This window comes from Ochlerotatus camptorhynchus, unplaced genomic scaffold, assembly GCF_037179485.1.
Source record: "Ochlerotatus camptorhynchus isolate MF236.1 unplaced genomic scaffold, CSIRO-AGI_Acam_v1.1 ptg000086l, whole genome shotgun sequence".
Lineage (NCBI taxonomy): Eukaryota > Metazoa > Arthropoda > Insecta > Diptera > Culicidae > Ochlerotatus > Ochlerotatus camptorhynchus.
Window position 1 is genome coordinate 2106009 of NW_027040576.1, and position 23210 is coordinate 2129218.

The 23210-nt window shown below is 41.3% G+C and overlaps 1 protein-coding gene across 1 annotated transcript; it reads left to right on the plus strand.

Moving 5' to 3' along the window:
• The first annotated feature begins 645 nt into the window (after positions 1-645).
• On the plus strand, positions 646-17360 carry LOC135698427 (uncharacterized). The gene is made up of 9 exons (XM_065218403.1): positions 646-666; positions 733-770; positions 10003-10136; positions 10196-10646; positions 10706-10801; positions 10873-11180; positions 14939-16604; positions 16667-17159; positions 17223-17360. Exons 1-9 carry the CDS (start codon positions 646-648, stop codon positions 17358-17360), a joined length of 3345 nt encoding a protein of 1114 aa, XP_065074475.1.
• The last annotated feature ends 5850 nt before the right edge of the window (positions 17361-23210 follow it).

The window sequence follows — 23210 nt, forward strand, 5'->3', positions numbered from 1 at the left end:
CGGCCACTGATCAGTCTAGATGCTGACGCTCTCGTCGTGTCATTAAGGTTACCTATTCCGATTTCAAATAGACCAATCTACATTCTCTCAATTCTCAATTCTCTTCATCGACTCCCTCTTTCGTAAACAACTCGGCTACAAAAACATTTCCTGTCGTCTTTGTCGTATTAGATGCTAGACTGTTGCGTCTTCCATCGATCTGGGTGTCCAAAATATCCGGAAATATCTTAACACGGCCGTGACAATCCAAAAAGAAAGTCGATGAAGAGAATCGATCAATGCAGAAAAGGCCTATCGAAAAGTGACGCGAGAATTTTATTATGTTTACAAACAAGACTGACGCCTAATATATGAAGGCGATAAGCGGAGTAAGCCGAGGAGTAAACAGACAGTAAATCGATGAACTTCGATTTAATTTTGATGTACATTGAATTATTCGCAGCAAAAACAGAACTCAGGGTAAAGCTGTCTCACCCCTTGACTAAGAGTAAACGTGGAAACTGTGGAAGAAGTTTTTTGCTTTTTCTGTGGTACAATTCGTGTTTGTTAAATCATTCGAAGGAGGCCGTGAAAAATGCAACCCGAAAGTAGATATTGACAACCGAAATTTTGCTGCTCCCGTCAATTCCAACCAGGTCAAACACAATGAATAGGAAATTGTCAAAGGTATGATATTTTCATTAATATAAATAAAATCTCACAGCTCACAGCCTATTCGATTTCCATCAACAGAAGAAAAAAGCGCCGAAAATCTCACGCGAAGAACAGTTGTAAGTTAAATTATCTGGAAGTTACCTCATAAATTAGCTAGTGTCAATAACGGCTTCGGTAATGCCTTAACATATTATTTAGCATATTATTATCACAGACAAACAGACATAACTCTTAAATGATTTTTTTTTTCTTCAAAAATATCGTCAAGCGTATTTTGCATGCACACTAGCACCCTTTATCATGCACATTCCCAAGCATTGTTTTGCAACCGGAGCATCCCTCGTTCATGCAACCTTTTCACTAGTTGCTTTTCCCTCGTTATGTCAACGCATCAGCTGTGTTGAATAAAAACAAAACAGATGGAGGTCAGTGATGTCGGTTCTACGAAATTTTCCGTAGAATTGCGAATCCGTAGGATAAATTCACAGAAGGTCAGTCTTTTTTGTGGATTTTTTTTTTGATTGTTAAGTGTGATTTTGCTTTTGCTTGAAACAAGCTTTTAAACATGATAATGCATCACTAATGAGTGCCCTTTCGACCAACTGACATCACTTTAATGTGTACATAGCAAACACCATTTACTAAAAGGAGATACAATACATATTACACTCTTTAAAATGATTTGTTCACAAATTCTGTGTACATCGTCCAATCAACTGTTTGGATGTTATATTCAAAAACTTTTGTTTTCTGTATTTGTCGGATTAGTATGTGGTATGTATATGTCTCCAGTGGGATGCTTTGGCCCCCTTATCATTCTCAAGAGCTGACATCTACTAAATTGAGCTGAATAAGAACTAGCATCACTGATAAGTTCGAAATGTAGTGGCTTGCTTAACGCTTCAGTGGCCTCACCATGGCACATGGGAGCACATTCCCAACTAAAACCTTATTTGCGAAGAATGTGATTGTGAGAATTATGTCTGTTTGTCTGTGGTAAAACGTCGACACAAAAATACAACCAACAATCAATACGAAACTAACGATTTTTAATTGGCTCACTACTTGACTAGCCTATTGGTCCCAAGTAAATCGATTAACGTATCCCATTCTAGTATAAATTCCAGTACTGCACTATGTTTGTTTTGATTCCTTATGAAAGTTTGACAGATAAAATGAGGAACTCATGGATATTCCTATGTTTCGAGGGGTGCATCGATTAGCTTGGAACCGAAAAAAGTACCAGAGCTGACCCAAAAAGTTGAGCACGTTTCTTCGGGAACTTCTGGTCTTAGAGTTACCTCTATGATACTACCGTCATCTATTGAGTGCACTATCATGGATAGCACGCTCAACAGATGACGATAGTGTTTAAACGTCAAACGTAATGTAAATTACTCTGGTACGCACAAACGGCAGTACAACCTTCTACGAAAAATTTAAATTGTTCGTTAAATGCGTGTAAGATGAAAAACTTTCACGTAATATCACATTTAAACTGCTTACGAGAAACGAAAAAAAGAACAACCAGGTACTGTCGTTACAAGAGAGTCATGCACAGCTCGTGTACTGATTTGCTTTGCAACCTGACACCGAGGGGTGGCAACCGAGGGGTGGCAACCGAAGGGTGACTACGATGTTTCTTCATCAGACCTAGTGTTACGGGACGGACGTTCGGAAGTCTTTTCCAGACAATCTCGTTTTTATCGGAGTAAGCTTCAAGCTACAAAGGTTTTTATTTAGTAATAAGTAATTATTAGTTTTTAGGTTAGCTTACAGTTTTAGTTTTCTTTGTCTGTTTTCCGTCGATTGTAACAAAGATTCTTCAGTGTTTTGTGTTGTGCTGTAGAATGTAGGTTTTAATTTACAATAGATTTCATTTTAATTCATTTTACTTACGATTTTAATGTATTTAATATAATAAAATCTAAACTTAGCATAAGCAATTCAACTTTCAACGTGTTTGTTTTGTCACTGTGTATTGTTTTGTGTGAGCCAGATAGCGTATAGATATGGTGGGAGTTTTTTCTGCCTCTGACATTCTCTCGAGTTTATGTCGTTCGAGTACCTATACGGGTGGTACTGAACTCACTGGGCTCCGTCGCGTACACCAACGCCCGTATTGCTGCCATTTCTTCCAGCTATACCAGAATCTTCAGTGAAGTTCAGTACAGCTAACTTAGACACTGGCCGTTGTTGTATTCCCACCGCCGTTTGCACGTCAACTCGTCTGATTCGTCCATCTCTGCCTGGATACGCTCGCAGTATTCGCCCTCGCGTCAAGCTATTTCTCTCCTTCTCGCTAGCTATCATTACCAGATCACCGACCTGGACAGCGCGTACTTCCCCGAACCACTTGGATTGAGGAGACATCACCGGAAGATATTCTTTGATCCATCGTGCCCAGAAACGATTTAGCATATCCTGAATAGCTTTCCAATTGGAGCGGAGTGCTCCACGTTCATCTACCGGTTTGACAGCTGGTTGAACTACTCCTGTAGAGCTGAGAAGCAGAAAATGATTGGGCGTTAAAGCTTCGTGTTCCTCGCTTTCAAGAGGCAGGTAGGTCAATGGGCGTGAATTGACCATCGATTCCGCTTCCACCAGTACAGTGACCAATGTTTCGTCGTCTGGATTTCTGTCCATCAGTAGACATCGAAGAGCACTTTTTACGGAGCGTACGAGCCGTTCCCATACGCCTCCCATGTGAGGCGCATACGGAGGGTTGAACTTCCACTGCGTTCTATGGTTGGTAATCGTCGCAGCAAGCGTTTCGTTGATCGCCCGGATCTGCTGGGATAGGTCGTTGGCTACTGCTTGGAAATTCTACAGGATTCCGCTGATAGTGAAGCTGCAACCTCCAAATGTACCGCCCTGGTTGTCATGCATGTGAAGAGTGCTATCCACCGCTTGACACTTGCTCGACCAACGCGGACAGTCAATGGTCCAAAATAATTCAGTCCTACAAACGTAAACGCTCGTACGTAGGGTGTGAGCCGAGCTACTGGAAGTTGACCCATTTTTTGAATTTGTGGCACTGCTCTGTATACCGAACACCAGGTACATCGTTTAGCGGTCTTCCGTACGACGACTCTAAGCTCCGGAACGTGATATATCTGACGAATTTCGTTGACAATGGTTTCTCCGTTGGCATGACCGAACTTACGGTGATACCAATCAACCAGAAGATGTGTTACATAATGATCTTTAGGAACTATCACAGGAAACTTCGTATCATACGGAACGTAAAGGGCCGCACCAATACGACTATCTTTCCGTAGTATCTCCTCCGTTCCTAGGAATGGTGACAATCTGTAGATACGGCTGTTCTTTTCAACGGTTTTCCTCTGGTTGGGTGGATTGTGTTGATTCCTTCGAAGTAGCGTAATCTCATCTGGAAAGGCCTCCTCTTGAACTAACTTCCACACTGTATTCTCCGCTTGTTTCAGTTCCTCGCAGCTGATGGTTCCCAAGTCTAACACAGAACCACCTCTTTTGCGTTGACAATTGTTGTAGAAGCGGCGGACATACGCGGCTGTTCTGACAAGCCTCTCCCATTTCGAAAATCGTTTGAAATCCACGACGTGGATTGAAATGCCGATGGACGTGGATGATTCTCAACTCCTCTGTTGTAGGGTCGTCCGTCGTAATGTCTTCCTTCGGCCATTTATCCTCATCTTCATATAGGAATTCAGGGCCGTTGAACCACCTGCAGCTCTCGTAGAAGTTACGGCCATTGCCCCATTTGGTAGCCTCGTCTGCCACATTCCATTTCGAAGGCACCCATCTCCAATCTGTCACTGCTGTCTCCTCCAAGATCTCCGTAACTCGGAACGCCACGAACTGGCGGTACCTCCTCTGATCAGAACGTAGCCAAGCGAGCACAGTTTTTGAGTCACTCCACAGAATTGTACGTTTGATTTGAACCGTGTGGTCAGCGATTATAGCCTTCATCAAACGTGTCCCGATCGTAGCTGCCTGTAGCTCTAACCGAGGTATAGAAAGAAGTTTCACCGGAGCCACTTTGGTTTTTGCACGAACTAAGCAACAACGAACCTCCCCGTTGTCGACGACTCTGAAGTATGCAGCGGTCGCGTAAGCGCTTTCACTAGCGTCCACGAAGATGTGGAGTTCAAGTGATTCGTACGCTTTCTCACCGTATCCCGGAAAGTAACATCGAGGAATTTTCACTTGATCCAGTGTCCGTAGTACACCCAACCATTGATGCCATCGTGGTAGCAGTTCAGCTGGAATATTATCATCCCAGCCAACGGATTTCCTCCATATCTCTTGTAGGATGACCTTGCCTTCGATAACAAAAGATGCGACCAGTCCTAGTGGGTCGAAGACGCTCATTACCAAACTAAGCACTTGGCGTTTGATAGGTATGACAGAACTATCGAAGAGGCGCTCCAGATCACTCCGGAAAGTCGTTGTGTATGAGAACATGTCCTCCTGAGGTAACCAAACCATTCCCAAAATGCGCTCCTGGTTGCTGCCCTTATCCATGACAAATTGCTTCACCGATTGAGTATTTTGTTCGCCGATTGTTCTCAAAACCTCAGGAGAGTTTGACATCCAATGGCGAATTACGAACCCTGCTCGTTCATGTACCACTTTCACGTCTAATGCCAGCTGAATCGCTTCGCCTACAGTGTCAACGCTGTCTAAATAGTCGTCGACGTAGTGGTTTTCTTGTATCGCCTTCGCTGCCCTCGGAAACTCTGCCGAATACTCCTCGGCGTTGATGTTCTTTACGAACTGCGCGGAACAGGGAGAACAGGATGTTCCAAATATAGCTACGTCCATCACGAATACTTGGATTGGATCTCCGGGGTTATTCCGGAAAAGAAATCTCAGCACTTGCCGGTCCTCAGGTCTGATCAACATTTGATGGAACATTTCCATAACATCAGCATTGACTGCTATTTGCTTTTGCCGATAACGACTAAGTACAGCTAGAAGCGGTGTCAATAAGTCCGGTCCTTTCAGTAAAACTGAGTTGAGCGAAATTCCTTTTACAACGGCTGCTGCATCCCATACCACACGTAACTTATTAGGTTTCTTCGGATTCACGACTAAATACTCCCAACGGTAAATACCACGTGCGTTTTGGGTCCGATTCTGCTAATTCCTGCTCGGTTGCTAGGTGAGCATAGCCCTTTCCTAGATATTCCGCTATCTGTTGTCTCAGCTTGTCGTATAGCTCTGGTGATTTCAACAGACGGCGCTCTAGGCAATTGAGCCTCCGTTCTGCCATCGGCCTACTGTTTGGAAGGTTAATTTCGTCATACTTCCACAATAATCCTGTTTGAAACCTCCCGGAAGACGTGCGAACCGTTGTGGCTTCAAGTATTTCTCGTGCTCGTCGATCATCTGCTGACTCCATAGGATTGGATGCTGAAACTCCTACACTTTCTATCGAAAAGAACTGCTTAACTGCTCATGGAGATCATCGTCGTGGTGACTTGTGCATACATGGAGAATCCGATGAGTTGACCCTTGATTCGTAACTCCTGCCTGCCCGTATAAAACCCATCCGAGCCTTGTTTTAGCGGCGACTGGCTCATTGGCCTTACCCTCACGTATCTTTAGCGTATTCTTCATTTTTGTATTATCCAATCCTATTAGAATACCGGGCACAGCGTCACTGTAACTCATAAGCTGGAAAAGCTGCTCTCCAACTCCTTGAACTGTACCGACTGCCGAGGTAATCCTAAACTTTCCACGGTTTGGACCCCTCTCAACTGGAACTGTTTGAATTGCCCTGCTCCAGAAATATTGAACTGCACTCGCTGAGAATCTTCTTCCGTTCTTTTTACTCCATTCGTCCACTGCATACACAATGGTGAGGCTGGTCCCTGTACTCCAAGTTGCTCGATTAACGACTTCTCCACCAGCGTTGAGTCCGATCCGCCATCGAGGAAGGCGAAGGTTTGAACGGATTTCCCGTTGGCGTGTAAAACAACTGGAATAATTCTGAACAGCACCTTGTGATGAGAATGCTGATGAACAGTAACTACTCCTGTCACAGCGCTCGAAGATGAACTGGTTTCACGTTCTTGGCTTGGGTTTCCAGGATGCAGGAGTTTATGGTGACGTTGTTGACAGCCATCGGCGCCACATAGCGATGCCTTGCAAGGCCATTTTCCATGCGGATAGAGACATCTCTTGCAAAGATTCAGCTCCTGCGCAGTTCTCCAACGACACAATAGTGATTTGGATTTAAACGAAGCACAATCCTTTGGTTTGTGTCCGCTTGCTTTACAGACAATACATGGGCGGTCACTAAACGCGACAGCTGACTTGACACTCTCTGCGTTGACAGTCGTAAATTCCTTTTCCGTGTGACTCTTCCCAGCATAGCTTCCCGACGAGTGGGCATTTACGGTAGCTTTTCCCTTAGGTTTTTCGTGTTTTTCCATTACTGGCGCCACCCTACTCGCTGCGTCGACGATTACATTCATGTAACTGGAAAAAGTCTGCAAATCGACATGCTCCACTCTTTGCGTGTACAATGCCCAGTCTAATTTAATATTAGCAGGAAGCTTCTCTACCAACTCGTGGAGTAGCATTGGATTGGCGAAGTGCAGCACTTGTCCAGTAGATAATAGGTGGGCGCAGAGATTCCGTACCACTAGTCCGAAATTGATAACGCTCTCCAGTTTCTCTGATCTTGGAGCCGGAGTTGATCGTACTTCAGCTAGCAACGTTCCAATGATAGCTTCTGGTCGTCCGTATAAGATGCCCAAGGTACGGATTATTTCCGGAACATTCGACGGATGGAGCAGGAAACAGTTGACTGCTTTCCTGGCCTCACCTTTTAGGCAGCGCTGAAGGCGCATAAGGTTCTCCGCTCCACTGTACCCACAGATTCGTGTTGACGTTTCGTAACTGCTCCAGAATAGCGGCCATTCCGAAGGGTTTCCCGAGAAGTATGGAAGATCTTTAGGAACGACGTGCCGTGCTGCAAGTTGCTGAGCGGTTGGTTGGTTGGCTGCCTGATTTTCCACAGGATAATGATAGACTGGTTCCGAACCGAACGATGCAGGAATTTGTGATGAACTGTATTGAGGTGCCACTCTGGAATTAATCTCTGGAACAGGAACGTTGTTGAAACTGTTGCCTGCCATGGGAGGAAGGTACACTGCTCGTCCACCAGAACTCATTCCGAAATCCACTGGTACCAGATCGATCGATGCAGGAATTTGTGATGAACTGTATTGAGGTTCAACTCTGGAGTTAATCTCTGGAACAGGAACGTTGTTGAAACTGTTGCCCGCCATGGGAGGAAGATACGCTGCTGGTCCACCAGAACTGGTACCGGAATCCACTGGTACCGAATAAGAAACACCACAGTTGTTTGTTACAGTAGACCACTCCGGAACACTAGTAGCATGAACAGGTATCGCGTGTCTCCGATCTTGAAGTATCGTATGATTTATGGTATGTTGCGTATTCGACGCGAGTGGTAAAGGAGGAGCTGAGGAACCCGCTATTGGGAACGAGAATATTGGGCCCTGATAGCTCGACACACTCAGCACTGGAGGACGACAGTGTGATGGTGCCACTGGGATGTTGGGATGGGGAGCTGAGGTGACAGAAATATAATTGTTTCCACTCCTAAACTGATTTGAGACTGCCTGCCCTCTGCTTGGATAGGTCTTAGGTACATACAAGGAGCTAATTGAGTTTATTTGTGTCTCTGGGTTGGGATGTGAGTATGAAAGAGGTAAATTTTGCACACTCCTACCTAGGTTCCCATAAGCCTCAACCCTACTTAAGCTACTTGCTGTACTTACCGGAGCCGAACCCGAACTTATATACATACTTGGTTCGACCTCCAATACGTTGTTTGAGCTGGTGCGGCCAGCCTGGTGCGATGGTGGACCATTTTCTTGATGATCCTCAGGAATCATATCGATGCTGATGGGTAGACTTCTTGGCTGTTTTGCACCACCTGTTGACCAACTGATTGGAGTCGATTGGCTCGTTGGAAATGATACCGCGATACTCACTGCTGGAGCCTGCTGGCTCGCGGAAATGGGTGAAATCAAAGCCATGATGTTACCTGGCGATTGATCTGATGAGACGCTGGACTGGACGAGTGGTACGTTTGCACTACTTGCCGGTGCTCTACTGGGGCTTGGTGGTTCGCTTGTAGTCCGGTGTTGTGTTACTGGCGCTTGCTCCTGGGATGTTGAACCATCTTCCTGTGACGTGAGTCCTGTGGGGTTGAGTTTCCCAGATTTGGCACTCAGGGTTAGCCATCCAGATGCGCACCTTATCAACGCTTTTGTGGCTACTTCGTAGACTCTTCACGCTTGCACCATCGTCGCTTTCCAATTGAGCACGAAGTAAATCATATTTACGGGCTATATATACCTTTTCCAACTGAATCTTGTTGGAGATGGCCTTGTCACTCCTTTCCTTCTCCATTTGCAGCGCTTTTTCCTGTAACTCCTTGTCCTTCTTCTCCTGTTCCGCCAGCAACATCTCCTGAAGCCTTTTTTCCTCAGCCAGCAGTTGTATATCTAGCTGCAGTTTCGCTTCGCGTGCACTAGCCGAGGTAGTAGCGCATGAGGCTATGGACAAAGCAGCTGACGGATGCCTATGGGCACACAACTGGCAGTAATATGGGCTATTTTCTCCCAGCGTGTTTTCACGATCACCAGCACAAGAATGATGGGCAAAACGACTACACCTGTTACATCTGAGCATCGAATCGACTTGATCTGCATGCTCGCAAAAGGTACAAATCGGATCCATTGGTGCTTTATTGACATCCGTCTGTGCGCCGCGAGTCTTCTCCAGGATTCAATCTATTGATTAAATTAAAACTCTTGAAGATTTGTTACGGGACGGACGTTCGGAAGTCTCTTCCAGACAAACTCGTTTTTATCGGAGTAAGCTTCAAGCTACAAAGGTTTTTATTTAGTAATAAGTAATTATTAGTTTTTAGGTTAGCTTACAGTTTTAGTTTCCTTTGTCTGTTTTCCGTCGATTGTAACAAAGATTCTTCAGTGTTTTGTGTTGTGCTGTAGAATGTAGGTTTTAATTTACAATAGATTTCATTTTAATTCATTTTACTTACGATTTTAATGTATTTAATATAATAAAATCTAAACTTAGCATAAGCAATTCAACTTTCAACGTGTTTGTTTTGTCACTGTGTATTGTTTTGTGTGATCCAGATAGCGTATAGATATGGTGGGAGTTTTTTCTGCCTCTGACATTCTCTCGAGTTTATGTCATTCGAGTACCTATACGGGTGGTACTGAACTCACTGGGCTCCGTCGCGTACACCTAGCTCTAAACTAATTTTCCTAATTTTCCTAATTTTCCAAGGCAAATACTTAAACAAGAAACAATAACGAAGTGGAATGCTGAACAAGTGGCATTGCTGGAGAAAACCCATACAAACCTCAAAGAGTATAATCAAAGGCGAGTTGGGCTGATAGATACCAACAAATTCTTCAGAAGTAACTATAGCTTTGCAATTCATTGTTGTGCGAATGTTCACGATCGATTATTTTTGTAGGACTTGAGAAATCCGCAGCCGAAACGAATCGACGGCTTGCGAAGGATCAGGCATGGCAGCACTATCGTACCTGTAAGAAGCTTCCCAATCCGGCTTGTCCAGCTGAGCTACGAGATTTCCTCTACCAATGGAGCTACGAGCAGGAAGAACGCTTCAAACAATCCACCAGCTGGACACTGGACGTGAACGAACGATGTCTACTAACGCAAGATGAAACTATTGGTCGGAATATGTGGAAGGACCAATTTGCCAAGAATAAAAACATTGAGCAATTATATCTTCCGGGAATCAGAAATGCGCTCAAAATTCTCTTTCTTATAGAAAATTCGGCCCGAAAAAGCTTTTCCCAAAGGGACGTTGATAAAGTGAGGGATGAAATACGAGCAAAAATAACCCAGCAGTTGGATGAACTAACCTTGCGGGTTGGAGGGAATATATGGCGCGATATGACGTGAGTACAACGTTCATCACTGGAGAAGTCTAAATTAATAGTGATACATTTGATTGTAGTCCACTGGATCCTATTTCGGCCGAGTATATGTATTCATCGGACATAATTGACTTCTGTTTGTGGAGTTTCCAAAACGTTCCATTGCCACCGGAATAGTGAGTTCTTCTTTGCATATTCGATTAGATTTTACCTCAATATATCTTATATCAATCTTTCATCCTCCAAGCAATTACCTGGTAAAGTCAATTGAAATGAAAACCTTGCAAGTGAAGTTCTTCAAGCCACCGTCATTCGATTTGAAGGATTGCTCCCTGCGAGGAATGTGGGCGCAATTTGATCACTATTCCGATTTGGATTCATCGTTCCGTTGTTCCGTTCTGGAATCCGTTCCGGATCTAAATGCTTCGCAGGAAATCGAGTGGGCCGATCGGAATCGACTGAAGATGCAAAAATTGCAGGAATTGAAGTCGGACAGGGAGAAGTATGATACGAATGAGAAGAAGAAGGAACTGGAAAAACTGGAAGCTGTGAAAGGTAAATTTTGATTGATTTCCTTCCTCTAGAATGTCAGCACAAACTTTTCAACCAAATTCAAATTAAATTCAACTCAGACTTAAGCGATGGCCAGACCGAGTAGTTATAACAAATTATAACTATCTTTTAATTTTGTCAAACCTCTTAACGGAAGAGCTTTTTGAGTGTGTTGATTTATTTCCTTTTAATTCCTTTATAATTACTTATCCTTTGCCAGATACGCGTATTTCGTCTACTACTTGCAGACTTCAACTATTGATTAGTATATAAGTCGTAGATAAAAGATGGATTCTTCTGTGGTGTTGAGTACTTGGTACTGATGAAGTTTGCAAGTAGAAGACGACGGAATTAAAAGGAAATAAATCAACACACTCAAAAAGCTCTTCATGTTACAATGGTTGTCAAATAATTGCAAAACAGAAACCACCATCAAGATAGCGCTATAACATGTTATAACTCTGTAGTCTGAACATACTATTACACTAGTTTACAAAACAACATAAAAAGTGTGAACTTTAGTGGTTGACCAACGTTTCTAATGCAAAAATCTACGCTGAATTCAATGCCGTGGTCAGAAAAAATTAAAGTAGAGCCATTTTTGAGATATACAAAAATTTTGATTTTTTGAATTTTGGACAGAAGTACGATTACTAAAATGTCAATATATTTGGAACTAGTGCACCAATTTTAAATCTTTTTTTTATGAAAGTGAAGCTAAATAAATTTGCTATCGTTCACCAGAATATTATGTCTTAATTAAAAATTTAATTTTGAAGTCATTTAAAAATTTACAGCATTTTTTTTCCTGTGAATTTTCCATAAAAATCTTGTTTTAATCAACATTTTTATGGGATAAAAAGATTCAAAAAATCATTCCATAATTTATTCTTAAAGTCTATTAAAAACTGGAGAAAATGAGCCTTTAATGGATGAAATCGGTTGGAAATTGTCGAAGTTATGAATTTTTTTGTAAAATCATGGTAATTGAATGTTCCAAGATTGGCCGTTGTCCCGCTCCTAGGTTCATGCACCACTTCCAGTAAGCCTTTCTGCGGACGTGTACGCATACGGTGCATTTCACTAACACTACCAGCTGTCACGCAAAATTAAATGGGATATTTTCAACAATATAATTTACGCTAGTGTTTGTGAGACCGCTCGGCGAGAACCTAACGCAACCAACTCAATTTGACAGCTTTCTTTCTTTAACATTGCTTAACGATGTATACGACAAAACGTGAATTCAAGTGTAAAAATGATCCTCAAAAGTTTTGTTACGCGTGTGGCAACTATATATTTACAAAATTGGTCAATTTCACTGCTTCGTTGCAAACTGCATACAGGCTTTATTTTAAAATTGATCCTGGAGACTTTGACGAACCGTGGATTCCAAAAGTATTATGTAGTTCGTGCAAAACGTGCTTGGCTAGGTGGATGTCAGGCGCAAGGTAAATTGATTTTTTGAATAACTTTCATATAAACAATTTATGTACAGCATGGTAGTGCTTTGTTCTTTCCTGATCGACATTATCTTACTTCATCTATTTTTGATAAGTGTTAAAGTCTTACTTACTAACTCACTTATTTGTTATCTGTCAGTCGCTATTTGTCCTTTGGCATGCCCACCATATGGCGTCGACCGTTTTGTCATGCAACGGATTGTTATTTCTGCTTGACAAAAGTTAAGCAACAAGGACGTCACAAAACAGTTGAGTATCCACAAGTGGCTTCTATGACAAAACCTGTTCCACATTCAAGTTCGGTCCCGTATCCTGTTTATCCAAAGCGGAAACGAGCGCCCTCTGTTGAATCGACCGTTACAAAAAGTGAGGAGGAATTCAAGGAGGAATGCGAGGAAGACTTCGAGGTGGAATTGGAAAGAAACCCAAAACTGTTTACACAATCCGAATTTAATGATTTGGTGCGCGATCTCGACTTATCGAAGGAGAAATCCGAATTGCTGGCATCACGCTTGAAAGAACACAACATGCTGAGCAAGGAGGTCAAAATTTCTTGTCACAGGAATCGTCACAAGAAATTTGACAAATATTATTCTACAAAGGACAAGGCATGTTTTTGCCATGACGTAAACGGCTTGTTTGAAGAGTTTGGTGAGCCATATGATCCAGCTGAATGGCGTTTATTCATCGATAGCAGCAAGTTGAGCTTGAAAGCCGTTTTACTGCATCAAGGGAATGAGAAACCTTCTATTCCATTAGCTCATGCCGTTAATATGAAGGAAACGTATGAATCAATGGCTCTATTGCTCAATTTGATAAATTACAATCAACACAATTGGAAAATTTGTTCCGATCTTAAAGTGGTTGCCATGTTGACTGGATTGCAACAGGGATACACAAAATATATGTGTTTTTTGTGTAAATGGGACAGTCGAGCTCGTAAGGAACACTACGTCCGAAAAGATTGGCCAAAACGGGATAATTTCACAATTGGTAAAGACAACGTTAAAAATGATCCTCTTGTGGTAAAAGAACGCATAATACTTCCACCACTACATATAAAACTTGGGCTATTCAAAAATTTCGTCAAAGCGTTGCAAAAAGAAGGGCCGGCATTCCAGTACTTGAAATCAGTATTTCCAAATTTATCTGACGCAAAGATAAAGGAAGGTGTATTTGTTGGCCCACAGATCAAAAAACTGCTCAATGATTCCGCATTCAATACAGTTTTGACACCAGATGAGGAAGAAGCGTGGAAATCGTTCCAGCGTGTTGTCACAACCTTTTTAGGAAATTTCAGAATCCCAGATTATGAGGAAGCCGTCAATGAATTGCTCAAAAATTATGAGAAAATAGGTATAAATCAAAAATATTGTGTTTGTTACCTATAATTAATTTCAAATCCTTTTATTTCACTGAACACAGGTGTGAATATGTCTTTGAAGATACATTTCCTACATTCTCACATGGATTTTTTCCCGGAAAATCTTGGTGACGAGAGTGATGAGCACGGCGAACGTTTTCACCAACAAATGAAGATGATGGAACGTCGTTACCAAGGGTTTTGGGATGAAGCAATGATGGGTGACTATTGTTGGTTTCTGATTCGAGAAACAAGTTCAAAACATCGAAGACAAAGTCATTCGATTCTCAATCATTTTTAATAAAACCTAAATAAATTTCTTTTGTATCAACTCGGTTTTAAATCCTGATATGCCTTAATCAAATTGATATGTAGAGAAAAGAAACTCCCATGAAAACTTTACATGCGATTTGGATGCTTACAACGACACCTAGAAAAGGAACTCTAAAGCTGTTGTATTTCAGCAACATTTTTAAGTGTTTTACAAAAATGCTCATAACTTCGACAATTTCCAACCGATTTCATCCATTAAAGGCTCATTTTCTTCGGTTTTAAATGGACTTTAAGAATAAATCATGGAATGATTTTTTGAATCTTTTTATCCCATTAAAAATGTTGATTAAAACAAATTTTTAAATGACTTCAAAATAAAATTTTAATTAAGACATAATATTCTAGTGAACGATAGCAAATTTATTTAGCTTCATTTTCATAAAAAAAGATTTAAAATTGGTGCACTAGTTCCAAAGATATTGACATTTTAGTAATCGTACTTTTGTCCAAAATTCAAAAAATCGAAATTTTTGTATATCTCAAAAATGGATCTACTTTAATTTTTTCTGACCACGGCATTGAATTCAGCGTAGGATTTTGCATTGGAAATGATCATCACCTTACCGAGTTCAAAAATGCTGTAAACTAGTGTTATCCTACAGCTGCAGGTTCGTCGAAAGTAACTAAAACCCCTGAACCAAGAAAGAAACCTACCAAGAAGAAGAAAGCCAAGAAAGTTGACGAGCCGTTGGAAGCTCCACCTCCGGTTGTAACTGATGCCACAGTCGTTGATATAGACCAACAGTATATTCTACAAGAGCAACAACTTTACGAACAGAGAATGGAACAAATCGGTCCCCGTTCCTTCAACTTGAGCGAAGATACTGTAAATCTGCGACAACACACTCTGACTGGTGGAATTCTCTCGTTAAACTGCTTCAACAAGCTACCGCAATCGTCGCAGTTGCGATGTGATTTCATCTATACTACTCTGCCGACGGATCTTAAGCTGGAGGAAAAGCAGTTCACCAGTGATGTCGATTCAGAACTGATAAAACTCGAAATCAAACTTCCGGAGAACTGCTTTTGGTGGCACGAACCAGTGGTCTGCCGATGGGAAGCTTGGGAAGAAAGCATCGAATTTCAGTCTCTAGACAAACAAGTACAAGACTTCCATCGGAACTACGAAACGATCATGGATGAAAAATCCAAACAACTTTTCAGCGCTCCAAAACGCCCAAGGAATTCACTGCGGCCAATGATAATTCGGGATTTTAATGTAAACGAAATTCCAAACGACGTGAAACTTCACTTTCTTATTGTGGACCATGTCCTACCGAGACTACCGCACAGGTACAAGACATATGCCGAGCTCCATAAATTGTTTGTGCAAATCAACAAGCAATTCATTCAAAACGAAAAATTAAAACTGGAAGAAATGCTTAACCAGCTACTATTCCCGAAGTTTCTTGTACTGCAAGCAGCTAACAATGGCGATTCTGAGGAAATGTTTCGACTTCCAAGTCTTGCGGATATTCCTGTCGGCAAGGAGAGTATGACCAGTTTAGAAGGCTCATTGATGAACTTAGAAATTCGTACGCCCATCGAATCAATGCTCCAGGAGATAGCTTCAAAGCAACAAGCGCCGACCAATATATTTCCACCGTGCAAAAATATCCCTCTGCTCGTCATCACCGAAGACTTGGAGCCGCTGGACCTAGAACTTGACGATATGATCCAGAAAATTCAAGAAAGTGTTATTGCTGACGACGAGTTCAGTGCCGATTCGGTGTACAAGATGTTTTCAACTTTTCTAAAGCTTCTGGACAGGTTAAGAGAACGAGAGCAGCCACAGTTCCCGGAAGTGATCGAACCGGAAGAACCTGAACCGGAACCCGAAGTTACTCGGCGAAGAACGGTCTTAAAAGACCCTACCCATCGTCATCAGTGGAATGAGAAATTCATCAGTCGAATGTCGAAAAGAGTATCATCATTCATGATGATAGGAAAGCAGAAACCACCCTCTCGAGGTTCCGCAATGTTTGGGCAAAGGAAACGGAGGCGCAGAAAGTCAACGGTTCAAAGTACTGCTTCCGATGTGTCGACGGACGAGGCTCATAAACCCCCAGAGCCAGAACCAACGGAATTTAGTCTCTTACCACACGAACCGGGACGATGGACTACCAAAGTGGTGCGTAGGCAGGAGTTTGATGCGACTGCAAGGGTCGTTACCGTGTGGATTGAGAAACTCGGCATCTTTGGTTTTTCTATGGAAAAATATCACAACTTGCCCTTTAAAGGGTGGGATATGAGAAGGACTGGGAAAATGTGAGTTAATCTTTTACCAAAACTATCATTTTACAACTTGATCATCGATTTCCATTATTCAGTTCCGATTTCACAACCACCCTGAAGCTGGATTGCGTAGGCTTACGTTTGCTCATAAACATTACCGAATCCGGCTATAGAATAGAATTCCAAGAATCTCCGCAACGCATCAAACCTCCACCGAACGAAATGTCCCTCGAAGAATTGGGGAAATATTTAACCAAAATAAACCTCATCATCTTTCCGGAGCCGGATGCCCCCTTCTACATCACAAACATGACCACACCGAAGCACGAGTCGATGGAAATTCACAACCTCAAATGCATGGCAGCGTTTTGCCTGACACACAACTTCAGTCATTGCTTCTGGAATAAGTACGCACCCTTTAGGGAAGCTCTGTTTCTAACTCGTCAAATGATTGAAGATTTTCCAGAGCAACCGTTTGCTACGGTTATGATGAGTCCGCTGAAAGCTGCCACAGTAACTGTGGAAGAACTTTGTTCTCCGCTGGAGGAGGTCAATCTTGCGTATCACCCAGTGCCTGAAAATCAACCGGTTAGTATCTGAACCGTGTTAATCCAGTTGAGTATTATAATCAATACGTTTATTTATCCTCAGTATAATCCGGACGTGTACAGCCTCTTGAAGGATAAATTGCTAGAACCGTCGCGCAAGTTGTTCCTAATCACACCGACTATGCTCCAATGGAATGTTAGCCAGCTGCTGTTGAAGCTACGTTTGTTCAGTTTCAGCTGAATACGGGACATGTTACATGTATTTAAACGCAGGAAATTCAGTTTATTGAGCAACCTCAGAATAACAAATCGTTTAGTGGAAATATACGTATATTAGTGATTTGACGTAGGACTACGTCTTTGATTTCTATATGGGGGTACACTTTGTGAAAACCGAAAATGGAACATGTAACAAATTAAGAAAGATTTTGAACGTTAATAACTCAGCTGCCCCTGGTCCAATTTCAATAATTATATCACCAATTGATCATAAATATGGCTATGCATCGATAACAATGCTTCCGAATGTTGATTTTCAACAAGAAACTATTGAAAAACTGGTAAATATCCAGCATTGTCCAAAGGCGTCGAATTAACTAACAAATCACCCAATTACCTACATGTATATGCTGCTTCCTCCGGCACAGTCGTCAGAGAGTAGTATGTAGACGAAACAAGTCGAAGTGGCATTCGCCTCTGATCCTCGGGCGCGTGCGAATAGGGAGGATGGAATTGCGTAATATTTTGCACACTCATCGCCATATTCAGAGCCAAACGCAAGCTCTTCGAGATAACTACCATCCGTCGTCTGGCTCGCCGTGGCGGTTTACGAGGTGTGCTGAAGGTGTTCCTGAAAAATGAGATCCGTGATGCTGTCACCTAAAACACGCCAAGCGTAAGCGGCCATGGATGTCATCTACGTTTTGAAGTGCCAGAGACGCACTCTGTTTGGTTTTGGAGGTTGAATCATCACCAACTTTGGCAACAAAACTGCTCTTTTCAGGGCCACCAAGCTTATTTCAGTAAATAGTAGGAATAGAATTCATCTGCCTGTTTGTCCATGTTGAGAACCAACGATCACACAAAATGCTCATGTAATCAAACTGGAAGCAGGGATACAAATTATTTTGATCAACCTTGAACAACTTTGACAATCTAGCATCTAATTCGACGAAGACGGCAGGAAACATTTGTGAAGTCGAGTTATTTACGAAAGAGAGTGTTGATGAAGAGAATCGATCAATGTAGATAGGACCTATTGAAAAGTGACGCCAAATTTGTTTTCCGTGCTGAGCTCCCACACCTGGACCCTACCAATCGACCCATCAACTCAACCGGGGACCAACGGCTTTACTTCTCTAAGGAAGCCGTGATCAGAGATGTTATGCCTTAGAACATGCCGGTGGCGCCGACTAAGATTGGACCCAGGCCTGCTGGGGTGAGAAGTAATCACGCTAACCACCGGCGCCGATATCTTTCAAGATGATATCACGGCGAATGAGAACGACCCAAATTTGAGTTTAGTTATATCAGAAATAAGAAATAAAGTGCAGGAACTCAGCGATGAGTAAATTTGCCTCATGTTTTCCCAGGTTTTCCCAGGATTTTCCAGGGAAAAATTCTCGAATTTGAGAAAAGTAAAGATTTGGTTCACTCAGTCTATTGGTACTACTCCAAGACTGAATAAAATTTTCGTCAATTTCCTCATTTTCTGGCAGATTTTTTTAGGTTTTCCACAGGAAACCAAGAGACAAATTTACTCATCGTTGAGTTCCTGCAGTTTTGGTGATTATGAGTGAACTAACTCAAATTTGGGTCGTTCTCATTCGCCGTGTACGCAAAAGGAAAAGAGTCAGTGTCGCTACTTGATAGCAAACTACTCATAATGGGAGGAGTCTTTGTAGCTTTTATACCACTTGGTTGCGCATCATTCTGCTTTAACCTGAAAATATATAGAAGAGCGCTGCTGTATGGCATTAGCTCATTTTTGCTTCGGACGGCTTGGTGAATAGCAAAAGCAGCAGTAGGAAGGTGGTGGCTAGTCCACTCCTTCACACCTAACAAGCAACAATTGACTGGTCGTGGCAAATGAGGAAAAGGTCTGGTAAAGGAGGCGCCAAGCGTCATCGCAAAGTTCTTCGAGATAACCGCCATCGGTCGTCTGGCTCGCCGTGGTGGTGTCTACAAGGTGTTCTGAAGGTGTTCCTGGAAAATGAGGTCCGTGATGCTGTCACCTACACTAAACACGCCGAGCGTAAGTGGCCATGGATGACCTCTCAATAAAACGGCCCTTTTCAGGGCCATCAAGCTTACATCAGTAAAAAGTTGAAATAGAATTTATCTGGTGCTTGTTTGCCCATATTCAGAACCACAAGCCCCCAACGACCACACAAAATGCTCTCCAGAGTTGTAATCTTGTAACCAAACTTGGAAGCAGGATTGCAAGTGATTTTGATTGATTCTCTTAATCAACTTTCTCTTTGAAAAAAAATTACTACAAATTTGGTACGCCTACAATTCAAAAATGGAAAGAGTTGAGATAATAGATAATTGATCAATTAAAAGAACTAAATGCTCTTCACATTTATTCCGTCCACTAGCGGTCCTACGTCAAGCTTCCGTTCATGCCCCTAGACACAAACCCTTCTACTTTTTCAGTGTTGTTTTTTGTCAAATTTTTATTGATGTAAAAATCTTCCGAAAATGACTAGAATATGTTTCTTGAATCCCTGAAGTAACGTGGAGCTAACACTAACCAGTTGTTTTTGGGGTACTCCGAAATAGGAACCAACTTAAAATTCACTTCATGGAATCGGATTTACACAGTAGTAAAGAAAGAAGTCTTACTCTTCCAGATGCACAATTTATTCTACACTCAAAGATAAATTAAATAAAAAAAAAGCTTAAAAAGTATGCAGATTCCCGCTTCACCTTATTGAGTCCGAAGCAGTCTTGTAAGCGGTCACGGTAGTCGACACATTTTCTGTGATAATCAACTGCTTTTGCCTCCAACACTTGGAAAAAAAAAGCTATCATAGTACAGTACCAAACACAAATGTCATACGACAGGCTCTGTCATATGACACTGTCGCCGAAGACCGTCACGAATGTATGTATTTTAGTTTTTCTCATAATAATGTTGCTGATGTTGTGCTTGTGTGAATTCTGAAAATAGCAAGCAATGATGTCCTAGGAATAACATTTCTGATCAGAAATTGTTTAATTTACACCAAATTGAGGAATTAGACCGAAATTACCCATGTCATGTGATAGTTATTTGATAATTTTCTTTTCTCTCGAATGTTATTCTACCGGTTGTGTTGTGTTAGAGAGATGACGGTAGAGCATGAGTGTAGGAATAAAAACAGACTGTCGTGCACGACAACGAAGCGAGTGTAGTAAAAAACGTCAACAGTTTCAACCCCTGGTCCGAAGCATGATTACTTTGGCAGTAGTCATTCTTGATTAAATTCGAAATAATCTTTCCAGTATTAAACATTATTCTTTTTCAAAACTGATATATTATCAAAAAAGATTAAAATTCAATCAAAAATTATTAAAATAGAATCAAAAATGATTAAAATTAATTCAAAAAAGATAATCTACAATGATTAAACTGGGATTAATATCAGATGCTTAGTTTTTAGAAAGAGAGTATTATTTTTTTATCTTTCTATATGATTAAACTGAGTTTAATGTCAAATTGATTAAATTTCAAGCAAAATGGGAATAGTTTAATTTATCAGTGTATCCAAGCTTACACTGTAAAAAGTTTTCACATCTAATCCAAATGCTCTTTCACTTGACTCAGTCTGTCATACGGCACTACGAATCGAAGTGATTTATCATTGATTTTCATTTATCATTGCGTTTTGAAACAAAGTGATTTGTCGTTTAAAAAAATTGCCGGAGTAGGCTCTGCCTTTTAACAAGTTTGACGTGAATTTTCTGCGCTGTTATTTTTTTCGGAGAAATGATTTCAAATCAAATGAAATGAAACAGTATAAAAAACCAATATGATAGTGATTTCTAAAGTTATTCAAGTTTGGGGCTGTCTTTCCATGACTCTCAACAAAACCCGTGTCATGAAGTTTTTTCAGAGCTTCAGAGGGCAGCAGCTCCGAAAACAAACTCCTCCAGTGAAGCCCCGACGTTATTTAGTTTGCGACGACGGCACGGAGAAGCGAACCACAAGGGCTGATCCTGGGGACTCTTTTAGTAATATTTCATATTAGCTGAACCTGATCTGGATGATCAAAATGTGAAAATTACAAAAAGATAAGAGATACAGGATTACAGGAAATTCTCCCTGAAGAAAAGGAATCACCAGGCATCAAAATGTATTCAAGGAGAGGCAACGTGTTAATTCGTTGAATAGTACCAGGTGGATATCATTCTGATTCAAGCAAGTAAGGTGGACCATGAAAGTACCAGTAGCGCCATGCATTTTCATTCTGTTGACATTGCTCATGGATTCATTTGGTGAGTTCGTTCCTACTTATTAACACTTGTGATTATGATGGTCAACAGTGTTGAATGGTCACAAACAACTGCAAAATCTGTTGAGAGCTTCCCATTTATTTAATTTAAATATTTTTACAGTAGTCGTTTGATTTAGGCACGGTTCGATTTTAGCAACAAAATCACAAAACTTTTCATTTTTTGGCACGGGGTTTAATTTTGGCAACGTGCCAAGATTGAACGGAATATGAAAATATTGTGTTTTTGCTCCTTGTGATTACAACTTTTAATAAAGTCCGCAGTCAATTAAATCATAGATTGAATTTCAAAATAAGCCCGTTCGATAAAGGCAACACTAAATTTTCGGGCTTGCTGCCAAACTTGAACGGGTAAAATTCAGCTGCAAAGGAATAGGTGGATTAAAAGTTTGTTAATAAACGTTTTCTAATCTTGTTCGCGAAAACCCAACCCTCTTACCCAACATCCCAGTGATTCCTCGTGGAAGTGCAGAGCATTTCTTGGCTTCCATCAAAGCGAGTGTCACGTCAACACATTTCTACCTATTCCTTTCTTGGCCTACGTTAGGGCACGGCCGGTGCTGGTATTGCCTAGTTTAAGATTACCAGTTTTTACACATTGAGGATGATTGCTAGTCCCAAGCATTAGGATTTTCCAGTAATCAAAGGTCACATTTTAGCCCTTGTTACTTTTATGACTTGATAATAGTGACGAGACTCGGGTAGTGATCACCGCGCTCTTCATTTCTATATTGTATATTTCAAATCAAAAATATTGTTTATGTTCATAGATTTCACATAATCCTTTTCCCTTTGTCCTTCTCCTTTTCCTTCCCCTCTTCTCTTTTCAGAAAGCGAGTAATGGCGCTATAGCCATAAGTCATAAAAGGCTAGGACAAGAGTTAGTGCTCATGCCCCAACCGTCAGAAGAAAATGGAGCATCACTTAACCTTTCTAGCTTTGATGCTTCCAACGACCAACAAATCATATAATTACCAAAAACGGAACGTACGGTACGAGATGTCCACGTTTCATCCATTTATTGGATTCTGAAGCATCGTGCTTAAATCTTCGATTTAAACAGGCCCGATGCTTCTGAATCATCTTGACCCTTAAATGCTGCACTGTAGGCCTGGCCGTTTTGATATTTGTGACGCATCGTCGATGTGAAACATGTATCAAATAGACAAGAAAAATTATGGAGGTATATCCATTATTTTCCAGGATGCTTTCAAGAACTGGCTGTGTTGGTGTTAGATTAGATTAGAAAGTGATTTGTCGTTGAAAAATATGTACTGTATAATAGCTTTAAATCAAAATGATTATCATTTGAATTGGCACCACTCTTTTCATCCATTGAACTTGATTAGTTTTGCTTTTGGAAACGCACATGCCAAACATTACACGCGAAGATGGCAAGTCAACAACAAATTAATTAGGAGCAAAAAAGCAATAATTCTCCATTTTCACCCGGAATCAATTGCATTCTAGAGTGTGAGTATTAAGAAATTGTTGCTGAATTCAATAACAGTGTATTATTCACATAAGTTCTTTTACAAAACATTGTCTTTTTTTTCCTTTGGTTTGTTTTTTTCGTCGATCTTGTTTTCCGT

Bases quoted from the DNA above. Each gene is read 5' to 3' on its own strand.
- LOC135698427 (XM_065218403.1), top strand. From the start codon at position 646: ATGAATAGGAAATTGTCAAAG. The intron at 667-732 runs GTATGATATTTT...TTCCATCAACAG, and splicing joins TGAATAGGAAATTGTCAAAG to AAGAAAAAAGCGCCGAAAAT. The intron at 11,181-14,938 runs GTAAATTTTGAT...GTTATCCTACAG, and splicing joins AAAACTGGAAGCTGTGAAAG to CTGCAGGTTCGTCGAAAGTA.